General features: G+C 36.8%; 1 protein-coding gene across 1 annotated transcript in view; it reads left to right on the forward strand.

Annotated features, from left to right (window-relative positions):
* The window catches only part of SLC25A12 (solute carrier family 25 member 12), a 117,494-nt gene that overhangs the window by 84,755 nt on the left and 19,170 nt on the right, over positions 1-13,569 (forward strand). The window contains exons 10-13 of the mRNA XM_007942774.2: positions 6,468-6,549; positions 7,844-8,002; positions 11,268-11,320; positions 11,560-11,640. Of these exons, the coding sequence (XP_007940965.2) occupies positions 6,468-6,549; positions 7,844-8,002; positions 11,268-11,320; positions 11,560-11,640 (375 nt within the window). The remainder of the gene's footprint in view (positions 1-6,467; positions 6,550-7,843; positions 8,003-11,267; positions 11,321-11,559; positions 11,641-13,569) is intronic.

Genomic DNA, 13,569 nt, shown 5'->3' on the forward strand with positions numbered 1-13,569 from the left:
ATAATTATTTTTTCAACTGTATAGGATAAATTATCTTTGACAAACCACCTTGGGCATATATGTGCTTTTTTTTTTGTTTTAAAGAAAAAGTGTTGTTTTTATGGGAAATTGTATTCAAGGTACAGACCACTTACTCAAGAAAGAACTTAAAAGCTGGCTTATGTTCTGCCAAAACATTGTTAGAGTGATTTTATCTCTATTTCATGTATAGCATTCCTTAGACATAGGACTTTTGTTGCTTTTGTATATTCTGCATTGTCAGGGACCGTTTTGAACTTTGGATTTATGAGTACACAGAGGTAGCTTTACAGTCCATTTGTTGTTGTTCAGTGACAGCCCACTTACTATTTCTTTTTATGGATTTTTTTTTTTTTTTTTTTAATTTTTGCCAGTCACCTGTGATGTTGTTGTTGTTATATGCCCTTGAGTTGGATCCGTCTCATAGCGACCCTTCCTTGGGTTTCCGAGGTGGTATCACTAGAAGTGGATTGCCCAACCTTCCTTCCAAGGAGTTTTACCATAAATGAAAGTCTGCTGTCAAAAAGAAGGAAATTGGGTTTTTGTATTAGCTACTTGACTGCTAACTAGAAGGCTGGTTGTTCAAACCCACCAGCCACTCCTCGGAAGGAAAACTGGGCAATCTACTTCTGTAAAGATTTACCGCCTCAGTAATGCAATGGGGGATTGCTGTGAGTTGGAATCAACTCGATGGCAGTGAGTTTTGAGTTTATTAGCCTTTTAACGTATTTAAATCATTAGATATAAAAGCTTATTACAGTGTTTTAACACAGTTTTCCCTTATTGAGAGAAAAGTATATATTGCTTAGCATTCAGGGAGAAAGGTATCTCTCTATACTTAGGTAGGTAGATAGATCATGTATCTTCTTCACCCCCACCCCATCTCTTATACTATCACAGTGTTATGTTTTAATCTTGATTTGTAAGGCCAAGAATATTGAATTCACATCCAGAAGTATTGAATTAAAAGATGTGATTTGCAATCAGAAGAATTTTGTTTTGTTTTCCCTAGCCTCATTTTGCTGTTTTATTCATAAGTTCTAGTTGGTATTGAATCTTTCATCCCCTCAGCCCTCCACACTCAGTATAAAAGGCTTGAGCCTTCTTTCCTTTTCTTCTACTCGTTAATAGTGTAATATTTGAAAGAGGCCATTCTCTTTATTAAGCTGACATGCTCCACGAAGCAGCTACTTTTAGGCAAGTTGTTTGCCTTTTTAGCTAACATCTAATTCTCATTTAATAGCATGAGGTACATTAAAAAAAAAGCAAAGCCTCTTCTCTCCAGGTGATGATGTCTTGATTCATTTCCTGCCGTATACATATATGCTTAGGGAGCAGATTAAAAATCATTTAAGAAGCCCAACTCTTGTTTTGCTTTGAAAAACTATTAACCTTATGCAAAAAGGGCAAGGAGGCCACATCTTCTGACCTTCTCTTACCCCACAAGAGAAGAGAATCACCATCAATCGCCCAAGGCCAATTACTGCAAGGCCAGACATGCTGCCTCCCTCCAGCCCTTTCACCAACTGTTCCTCCCAAAGCACCCACCACCTCTCTCCTGGGTTCGATAATTCACTGCAGTGGCCACACAGAACTCACAGATTATGAGGTTTATTAGGGAAGCACCAGGCTACAATTCAAGTTCAGGAAAAACGCTCAGTCTCTCTCCTAACAGTGAGTGCCCCTCGGTATCTCTTGCGTCTCTTTCCCAGCAGTGCGCGTCTCTTTCAGCAGTACGTCTTCCTCAACCAGCAATCAGAGGGAGGCTTCTTTTTGAGCCCGGCAGAGTCAGTAACATCAGAATTCTAAGCACCTGAGAGAAAGCAGGAACCTCCCAGAACATTACTTTCTGTTGCGCCCAACAGAAATACCCCAGCTGGATAACTTTTACAATCAGGAGCTCCTCAGTTGCTCACAGCAAATTCCACCACAGAGTTTACAAAGACTTATGGCTAGAAAAGCCACACTAAGTAATACACTACACTGCACCTTATTAATTATCAATCTTCATCATCATGATCATAATCGTAACCTTAAGGGAAAGAGAGCTTTTCCCTTTGGCCCATATACTCACAGTAGGCTGTCTTCATAGTACTGAGTATTTCCTTCCAACCCAAATGCAAAAATTTCAGTACACGATCATTAATAGGGATGGCAGCTACAGTAACATTCTATTTATGAATATTCATAAAGTGAAATCTATAGCATTAATTACATTAATTCACATACCTGAATACAAGTGAACCATAAGTTATTTTAAAAGAAAAAAGAAAAAAACCTACCTTGGTAACCATATATTGTATATTTTCTTGTAAATGCTATATAATAGGGTGGAGGTGACATTTCTTTCAAAAGGCATTTGAGTATTTATCGTTAGAGATGTTTTTAGCTAAGAATTAAAGCACAGTATAATCCTTCAGTTTTCATAGGATTTTGTAAGGCTTATAAGCATTCATTAAAGCAAGAGAATATAAAGAAAAATGTATGTGGTTGAACCCAGGAGAAACCTTTTATGTGAAGAAGGGAATTAGTGGTTACTTGATGATTATTGAGGGATCATAGCCCTTCTTAGTCTATGAGTTTTAATTCAATATATTCTTTTGAGAGAGCACATCATTGAAAATAATTTGTAATTTATGAGAATGAGGTTTATTTGTGATTGAGAAACTCCAGGTTTGGACAAAAAAGCTTTACATGTATGTTTTTACTGTATACTATATGTTTAACTGGGAGCTCTGGTAGCCTAGTGCCTAAGGCACTTGACTGCTAACCAGAAGGCTGGCGGTTCAAACCCACCAACCACTCCTCGGAAGGAAGATGGGGCAATCTACTTCCATAGTGATAGTGCCTCATGAACTCAAGGAGGGGTCACTATGAGTCGTGTCCAACTCAAGGGCACATAACAACAACAACAACAACATATGTTTAATCAGTAGCATAACAGCTACATTGACTTAAAAGGATTTTTAAATTTGAGTCAAAATACCATAATTTCAATTTCTTTCAAAATGATGATTTTAAACATCATCTTTGCCTTGAAGGAAGAGATTGTGTTTATGTCTCAGCCATGTTGTCTTTGAAACAAAATACCAGAATTAACTGAAGTTAGCTATCACTGTATTACAGAGTGTTCAATCAACATTTAAAAAACTAACTGAAGTATATTTAATCAGTGTAACACTTTAAAGTGATACCAAAAAGGTGGTTGCATTAGGAAATGAAAACAACTTATTGTGAAATATTATTTCATTTTTATCTTATTATTTTATTATTTCTATTTTTGTATGTTTTAAAATGTGTATTATGTTTAATTTTATAATGTCTATTACTTAGATTTGTATATGCATATATATATGTAATAGGATGGAGCATAACATATAGTTTATAAATAAAATCATAATGGAGGTTAGATGTTTAAAATTTGACTGCTAGGAGTGTTCAGTTATAAACAATTGTTGGAGACCACTCACTTAAAAGAATGATGGAGAATGGAGTGGGGAGATAAGGGCTATCACTCAGCTTATTTCTCATCTATGGTTAAGACCTTGGCAAGTCACCTGACCTATGGGGAGTATGGCCACTTGCCGTTGCATGCACAGTGGACCACAATGTAGCACAGGGTGGTTCCGCTGTGGGTAGAAGTTGCTGATAGTCAGGTCCTCCTGCAGGCCTTGCATGGGAGTTTATTTATAGAAGATTGAATAATATCTGATTCCTGAGAGCTGCATTGTGGCACAGATCCTGAATACTTGGTAAATTACTTTCACCATTTGGGAGATAGTAAATCTCTAAACAGTCTAAAATTATTATTATTATTATAGTAATAAACAGAATGAAAGTATCTTTTTGGATGGCATGTTTTCTGCATGAATCAAAATTAGACTTACAGTAAAAGTTCTGTTAAAATATCCTACTCTTTCTTGTGATTTCAAATTTCAAATATCCTACTCTTTCTTGTGATTTCAGATTTCAAATGAAAAGTATCTCTCTCAAATCCTTACTGGCTGCCTTTTGTTACTGTATATAAATGAAGCATTTATATGGCCATTCAGTTGCATGGGATAATTGAAGGGAAAAATGTATTTCCCACAGATCATTATGATTATGAACTACTATGTGTAATTTTCACTTTTTTATATGGTGATTTCTTCCATGTATTTAATTCAGCTTGAAATGTAATTGATCTGTATTTTCATCTAAATAGATTATAATAAAATTGGTATATTGGGATAGTTGAAATTTATAAAATGTATATTTGAAGTACTAGTGTTTTACTATCCAATCTTTCAAGGGTTTCATCTTGATTTTCCTTTTCATCGGACATTACTTATTTTCCTTTTAGAATGTATTGTAATACAACACTATGGTAAACATATTGAGCTTTTTAAAAATCACTATCTTCAGAGATCACAATTATATATTAAATATTTAAATATCAGATGCTTTGATTAAAATAGAAATGCTGTTTTTGTGGTACAAGATTTACAGAACAAGAAGGCAGATACAACCTTTCTATAGGCTACTTCCCAAATAGTTTGTAAATACCTGGCTTTGCCATATGTAGCTTGGTTAATTGAGATTTCAAGAGATTGTTATCAGATGAGAGCAAATCATAGTGGATGACTCACTTTTATCCTTTTAGATTTTGGGCATGGATTCATTCTCCATTAAATTATTTATTTCAGTGAGTGTGAGTGTATCTGAACTTTTAATTAAGGTGTTTTTTAAAAAAAGCTTATTTCAAGTTAGTATTTTTAAGTTTTCTTTATGATAAAGCAAATATTTTATTCCTTTGTTGCAGACCTTTCACATAGTATAAGATACTTTCATAATGAAAATAGTAATGTATAATGATACTATATATATATATATATATATATATATATACACACACACACACACACACACACACGCACACTAATATAGGCAAACTATTATCTCAGCCCCTTTTTTCTGCTATGGGATACCTATGAAATAATATTCTGAATCATAATAGTATTTTTCCCTTTATTTTTATCATAAATTTTATTTGAGAACCGTGAATATGGCTAGGACAGTGGCTCTCAACTCTGTATATCATAGTGATTTGTGAAATCTTTTAAAAATACCTAAGTCCAGGCCCTAGGGGTTTATTTTTTAAAGCCCTGCAGGTGATTCCCTTGCATAAGTACAGTTGAGGAATGCAGAGTTGTTAGGGGCCATTGATTTCTGACTCATAGTGACCCAGTGGGACAGAGTGGAACTGCTCCCTATGGTTTTCTAGGCTATAATCTTTACTGGAGCAGGTTGCCAGGTTTTTCTCCCGTGGAGCCACCGGGTGGTTTTGAACTGCCAGCCTTTCAGTTAGCACTTGAGAGGTTAACTGTTGTGCTACCAGGGCTCCTTGAGGAATGCATAGTTCTAGGAAATCAAATACTTAGTAGTCTGCATCTGAAACACCATGCTTATCTAGAAGTAACCTCAGTGATTGAGCTGCAAAGTCAGAAATAAGGGTGGATAGGCTCTGAACTCTTGGAATTACAGTTATTAAAGTTTTTCACTTTTCCCCAGAAGAAAGTCCTTGAAGTTGCTTTACATATAACTCTGACATCCTAGTGATGGGATTTCTTGGGCCTTAATTGATGAGTCTCTGGATATCACAAAAGCACTGGGCTGCTAACCAAAAGGTTGTGGTGGGAACCCACCCAGAGATGCTGTGGAACAGAAGCTTGGCAATCTACTTCCAAAAGCCGTGAAAACCCTGTAGAGTGCAGTTGTCGTCTGACATACATGGGGGTCACCATGAGTGGGAACTGACTTGATGGCACTTGGTTTAGTTTTGGTTTCTGAAATAGATGAGAGGCAGCAAAGTCAAACTGGGAGGGCTGTTGGTAAATGAAGTAAGAGCTGTAGGATGAGGGAAGACATCAAAAACAGCTGCGTTAATTCTTGATACAATAATTGAAGGACGTAATGTTGACCTTAAGTCATTAGAGGTGGTAGATTATAATCAATATTCTCTGATTTAGAAATCAAGATAATTTTTGTACATTTTAGAAAGATTTTTTAAGTAGGTTAAATTAAAGAAAGGGAAAAAAGATTTTACACATGCAATAGTTATCTAAAAGACTCATTTCTGTAGAATAATAGTATATTCCCCAATAGTGACAGCCAGGTGAGGCATTAATAGGCTTGTAAAAAATAGAGACAAAGTTACAATTCTGTTTGGCTGGGTATCCTTTTTAAATGTTAATAATTGAGAGATCTATTTTGAAACATTGCTTCCCTTTTTTGTCTACATGAATGTCCTTTTTTCCCTCTCAGAAAAGAACGTGTTACCTTATTAGCCACATCATTTTTAGGTTTTGTTTTCCCTTATCTCAAAATAACCAAATTACAGCTTTTTAAATTTACTTTATGGTTTTCAGATTTTTTTTTTTTTTTTTTTTACCTGTTTTCTTCCCCCACAGCAATCTCACGGGTTAGGCAGGCCTGTCTGGCTCCAGATTGCCGAGTCTGCTTACAGATTCACTCTGGGCTCAGTTGCTGGAGGTGAGTGACATGTCTATGTACTGTTTCAAGCTTGTGTTCATGTAATATTATCTCACAGGACCAGGACAGATCAGCAGAGGTGCAGTTCATTGTTCCTGCGGGTCATGACTGCGGGGCTTTCTGAAGTGTTCTTTATTTTTACCTGTGATCAGAGGACTTGTCACAGCACGGCTGTGGCCCCTCTGGCTCCAGTCTGTCTTCAGGACAAAACCTCTCTAATGATGTGAAAGTCTTGGATGCAGTGCTGCACTCAATTATATGAGTGAGGGCCAGTATGAAAAATGGAGACCAAGACTCGGGTTATGGCGTGGGAGGTGGGAAGCAGGGAGGAGGTCAGAATTTAAAGTACAATCTCAGAACCTCGTGAAATACAACAGCTTCTCAAAGTGGTTCACTTTTGCTTTTCTGATTGTATATTTTTCCTTTCCCCTTTCACCGATTGAAGAATACCGAGACTTGTTTATTTGTTAAGATGAACAACACCCCACCACACCTAAATTTGAGACACTATCTTTTTTATATTCTCTCCATAGAAAATATGTAGAACCTGAGGTTGCTTTGTTGAGAAGCTAGCAGGTGTGATTAAAATACTTCTGATTTTTTCACAACAAGCCTGAACTGATGAGTGTCCTTCTTTTCCTTTCAGTCTGTTTTAGAAGTTACAAAGCATGTTTAGATTTTCTGTTGAAAAACATAATACTCCAGTTTATGTAATCCATTTTTTCAGTCTGAGAAATTCTAAAGCATGGCCTTAATTTTTTTAACAAAAATCTGTACATAGGAATAGGATAGGATAATGTTGAGACTTTTTTCCGGTATGGTTATTACTAAAAGCAATCTATCGAATGCTTTAGTAAACTAAATTTAAAAATTATAGCCACATTTTTGTCCATATATAGTCATTTTAAGAGCTAACTGGTACAATATTTAGGTATTTAATGGAAAATATCAACATGTTTGATATAATAGTTTAATGTTGTTATAGAAAATTGAGTGTTGATTATTTGACGTGGGTGATGACTTGATAATCTACTCTCTGATTTATGAGCCTGAGATCTCAAAAAGCATTCTTGACAGTTATTCTCTGAAACAGCTGTATTTATAGGTCCTAATGGTTGTTAGCCTGGCATCCCTCAGCTGTATATGTGAGAAGGAAAAATAATAATACAAAATCTCTTTTGTGAGAAAAAATACCATGTTTATTTTCTGGTCCTTTTGGATGGACTTTGTTTTACTTGTGGACTGTCGCTTTAATTGTGCTGTTCTTGAAGCCTAAAAATTGTTCTGTTTGTAGCTGTGGGAGCCACTGCAGTGTATCCTATAGATCTGGTGAAGACCCGCATGCAGAATCAGCGTGGCACTGGCTCTGTTGTCGGGGAGCTGATGTACAAAAACAGCTTTGACTGTTTCAAGAAAGTCTTGCGTTATGAGGGCTTCTTTGGACTCTACCGAGGTGAGTAAGCAAATCTCAGTTGCCAAAGTTAAGTGATTTTCGCTCCTACCAGAAGATTGTAACCTACTCACCATGGAAACCAATGTGTAGCCTGCTCAGTCAGACTAGACTGTTTCTCTCTCTCTCTCTCTCTCTCTCTCTCACCCTTTTTTTCTCATTGCTCATTTCCTGTTTTGTATTCTTGCTGGTGACTAACAATATTAATCTTTAAACATGGTCTTCATTTCTTCTTCCTGCTATTTCGATGTTTTGGACCCCAAATCCTGTGTTTGTCCCAGCATGGGTCTGTGGTCATCATGCTCTCAAAAACTAAGGCACATGTCTGCAGGTGGAATGCAGAGACGACAGCTAGGAAATAGAAAGCTTCTTTTCCCAAAGAATTAGAGAAGAAATACACTTCTTCTTTGTGAAATAGAAGCCAGGCTTCCGCTTGAAGGTGAGTTTACCCTCTGTCCACTTGTTTCAACTGAAAGAAATAACAAAAAATCTTTTTGTTTCTTCCAAGGAGACCATTCATAAGTCTTTTCCAGTGAGCCATCTGAATTTAAAAAAAATAAAAGAAAACCCTTTGGCTCCAAGTCTCATTCTTACTCCTTTCCTCCCTGCAGCTCAGAGGCACAGAGTCAACACAGAGAAATTTTCTTTTGCAGGGAATGTTACCACTGCCTCTAGACTGAGCACAGTTCTGTCAGCATCAGAGGCAGCTGTCCCAAGCAGAATTCTGCCCGCCCCCCTCAGCTTTGTAAGAACTTGTTCTCTTTGGAGAGGGAATGACTTTCATGTACATGTTTTCACATTAGAATTTAGGGTTTCCTTTGGGAGGGAGATTAATTTTTTAATCCCTTTGGGCGCCACTTGGAATTCTTTGAAAATACCCTTTACATGCTCAAGTCCAGGGCATTTATGTACTTTACTGTACTTGTTTGTTTGCACATTCAATCTTATTAATCCCTACCCCATTCTAAGCTCTGTTGAACTGTTTGGCTTAGAACTTTTTCCTGGGAAAGAATGATGATATCTGAACACAGTTTTACGCACATGGGCTGAAGGAAAACACCTCTGGTTAGCTTTATGTACAGGTATTCGGATGAAAACTGTAACCTTGATATATTTGAATGAGAGAGTTGTTAGGATGCTTATTTTTTTTTTCAGTATATATAGAATAAGAGAAGAGAGTTGTTCTGAAATCAAACTAAAGTCAGATACCCTACTCCTGAAAATTCATGTACTTTATTTTGCTCAAATGTCTGGAATGCTAGCTTTTCTAAATTCCAACTGTATACATATACTCTGTGGGATGACATATGTGTTGTCCAGAATGCAGATTTGTATCTATAAATGCTTATTTAAAACTGTGCTAATCCTTGCATATCTAGATTCTGTTTAATAGAGAATCTGAAGATTGAGTGGCAGTAAGGTAGTGGTTTTTTTCTTTGACATCTCCAGTGTTTCTTTGTTGAATAATGACCTTTGTCTTCCATGGTATGTCATCTATTAGAAGGAACCTTAATATATACGGCACAGTTTAGCCTTCTTAGTGGATGGCTACTTACAGACGATTTCATTTGGGAGAGATGTCATGTTAATTAAATGGGGCCAGTATAGAAAATGGGGAGAGGATTGCAAGCTTTATTCAGGACATAAGCTGATAAAATCGGTCCTTTAAATGAGACTATTTTGTATTAGGGAAAAAATTTGTAGGAGTCCTGTATATGAACACTGTAATTATTGAGCGTGTCATATATTGCTTAGAACTGGTCTATTATTCTGTCAGGTGATTGACAAAATTGTTGACAGATTAACCTAAATTTCTTTGTAGGCAACAATGAGATGATAAAATGACCCAAATCAGTACTTTATTAAAATTCTATGATACTTATTGAAGCAAGTTGTAAAACAAATACACATGCTGACATGGTTATATGGGAGTTAGATTAAAAGTAATAGAGCCTGATAATCATGAAGGTTAGAAAGTTAAGACTGCCATCTGCTGATTTATTCTTTTAAATCAGTCTGCTACTCTTTAAAGGTGTGTGCAGATTGTGTGTTTGTCATCGATAATTCAGTTTGACTGATAGTAGTCTGTATGTACGATTACTTTGCTGGCTTTCAACTCGTGGAAAATCACTCAGCAGCATCCTCAAAGCGGGCTTAAGATCAGCATCAAATGTGCAAACACATACATACTCCCCCTTGGCTGGGTGATTTAAGGGATACAGAACATTTATTCCTAGCATCTTTAAAAAAATGTATGCTAACAATTTGGATAAGCTGTGTGTTTCAGAAATCTGAGCCCTGTGAATATCTACAGATGTTGAATTGTTTATATATTTTTTTCTTTTCCAGTTAGCCTGGGATATTTAACTTTTTTAGAATAATGATTTCCCATATTTTGAGAGAATTCTTTTAAAATCTCTTATGTTTGATATCTATTAAATTAATAGAATATTAATCTATTAATAGTGCCTAAGGCACTTGACTGCTAACCAGAAGGCTGGCGGTTCAAACTCACCAGCCGCTCCTCAGAAGGAAGGTTGGGCAACCTACTTCTGTAGTGATACTGCCTTGGAAACCCAAGGAGGGGTCTCTATGAGTTGGGTCCGACTAGATGGCACATAACAACAAGAAGAAGAATATAATAGGCATGTGTTTTTGCTTGCAGAAGATACACATTAAATGATACTATAACAGTATTTTTCTTTGCAGTTTTGCGTTCCTTTTAGCAAAATGAGCACTGCATTCTGCATTTCTCTAGAGAGAAAATTAGGGAGTTGATATTCTGTAGTAACCATGACACTGTATGCTGTTATATAGGTTGTGTCATATGTGGCAAAGCCTGGGTCTATTTAACAGTAAGAGATTTTCCAAGTGTACAGCATCTCTAAAGTGCCTGTATGTGTTTAGTTGTTGGTTGCAACAAGGGAGGGAATGTTTTACATTGTTATTGGCAGTGTACCTGGGTGGAGAAGACCCAGGGTTCTGTTTCTTCCTCATGTACTTTTTAGGAAGCATTAGGTAACTTGGCTTTAAAGGAAGCATTCTTAAGGAAAGGATTTATAGCCCCAAGAAAACATGATATTATGCTTGACTCATAAATAATTATTACTTACAGAGGCAGAATTCCTAGGATAATCCAGTTTTCCCTATTTTAATGAAAACCCTAAAATGTTTGATGGGTCAGTAACACAGGGAGGATATTTCCTTACAGGGCTTGTGTATTCATGTCTAGTGCATCAGTATTGCTCATGATTCTCTGTTTACCTAGGTCTGATACCACAGCTTATTGGCGTTGCTCCAGAAAAGGCCATTAAACTGACCGTAAGTTTCTTTCTCAAATTATGTCACTGGTTTAAGTCATCATCAATCCAAAAAATAAAGCAATACTGTTGAGACAGGCACACTGTCATGGCATTTGTAACCCTATAAGTTTATAAGTAGACTTTGCCCTTTTTAATTTTGTTGTGAGATAAATGTTTTGCTGGCTTAGAAAACCAGAAAACATGCAGTAAAGGAAATGGTTGGCAACTCTAGTTAACCGTTATTTTCTTTCTAATTAGGTAAACGATTTTGTCCGGGACAAGTTTACCAGAAGAGATGGATCCATTCCACTTCTCGCAGAAATCCTGGCTGGGGGTTGTGTAAGTGTGAATCCTGGGCCCCATTCAGCTATGAAAAGGCAAATAGATCCCTTTAACCTTTCTGTATGTTAGATATAACATGTGAGTGACATTTCCCCTGAACTCAAGGGAGATACTATGTGAAGGAATCTTTTGCTCACATGGAATGATTTTTTAAATTTCATTGTATGATCTGACTGATTTGGAGTGCAGAGAAGAGGTAATATCTTGCTCAATCTGTTTCTTTGCCACTCCTGAAACATTAATCTTCCCTATTTTTTTTTTTTAATAAAGTTCTCAATTCTGATTACTCTTAAATTATCACAGAAAATAGAGTACCATACGTGGAGTTACCATACATTTATATTGACTGGAACTTTAAAACAACTGTGAGATGACTGAATAATTGGGCCCTTATATTTCAGGTGTAGGACCGAGTAAGACATTATGGTGTAATTCTGCTTTTCCTTGCTCAGGGTCAGGAAGGTGTGCCAAACAACTTAACTATATATTGAGGCTATTGACAACAATTCTGAACCCAGAGGTTCATATTATATTTACTTAGAACACAAAGTTTCTGTCACTTAAGTGTGAGCATGATACTGGATTTAGATCAATTTTCAAATGTAAGTTTGCAGCTCAACGAATTTTATTTGTAATTCGTTTCACATTTGGTAATTTGTGATTTGTTTAAGATCAGTTTGGTCCCTTTGTTCCTGAAAACAGTAATAACTTCCAGTTGAACTGGCTGACAGGCGTGGCTAAAACCTCCTCAGATGGTTGTGGAACCTGAGGTGATGAGGCTGATGACCTTTTTAGCTTTTAATTCAGGGAAGATGCCCTGAGGGTCAGAGGGAGAGGCACCTTCAGGTTCTTGGTGATGAGATTTGTCAGCATGGCACATACCTGATTACTCACCTGTCTACGACCAAAGTTCTTGTGGAAGGAGGTGGCTTGTGGGGGTGGGTGTGTGTGTGTGTGTGTGTGTGTGTGCATGCATGCATGTATGTGTGCAAATTCTGAGGAAGAAAACTGCTTTGAATGTTTTGTTTTGTGAAGGACAGTAATGGTTCAAGTAGACCGTTGCTTAGGTGGATCCTCCAAAATAAAATTTCTTCTCTCCCTTTACCCCAATTAGATGCTGCAGTTGTCTCTCTTCTAATGAGAGAAGTTTGCGTAGCGCAGATATATTTCTCAGTAGTTTTAGTTTCTGTTTGGTTAGGAAGCATCCTACTTCCTTTTTACCATAGCATGTGCATTCATTTACCAGATGTCTTCTAAGTCATACTCTTGTGTTTCATGTGGCTAATTATTTCTGTTTCCATTTGTGATATCCTGATGTTTTTGCCCATGAAACTGACCTGTTCTCATTCTGACATGTGACCTAAGTGTTTAAAACACATCAGATATTTGGTCCTTTTGTTCTTCTAGGTACGGGCCCTGTTTATAGGTTTGAACTTTGGGAATGTCTATTGAAGTCTGAGGTGCCTTGAGGGTTGTGCTGACATTCTAAATCTCTTTCTTAATCATGACTCATTTCTGGAAGCTTTGATGGATTGTCTAGCTGGAAATGGACAGCCTGAAAAATAGTCAGGTTGGGCTCTAGGCAGAATGATTTTCTGCTTCCCCTCCCCTCTCAATCTCCTAGTTCAGAGAGGAAAGAAAATGCACATGTATTGAGTTCCTACTGATAGAATTGAATCACACTATGGTATCAATGATTATTAAAGCTTAATTGGTTACCTCTCCCTAAAGTCTGTGTATTTCAACAGAAAAAGAAGAGTCTGTCTTTATAAACGATCAGGCACTGTGGCGTATGGGAACATTCTTTTTCCTTGGGTGATACTTGGTAAACAACCATCAGGTCAACACTAGAAAGAGTGGCTGCCTTGATCCTAATCCTAAGAATCTTCACCATCCTTGGACATGGTGATTATATAATGTACGTTG

Source organism: Orycteropus afer, unplaced genomic scaffold (genome assembly GCF_000298275.1).
Source record: "Orycteropus afer afer isolate SDZICR_OR568_19922 unplaced genomic scaffold, OryAfe1.0 scaffold00001, whole genome shotgun sequence".
In the NCBI taxonomy this organism is placed as follows: domain Eukaryota; kingdom Metazoa; phylum Chordata; class Mammalia; order Tubulidentata; family Orycteropodidae; genus Orycteropus; species Orycteropus afer.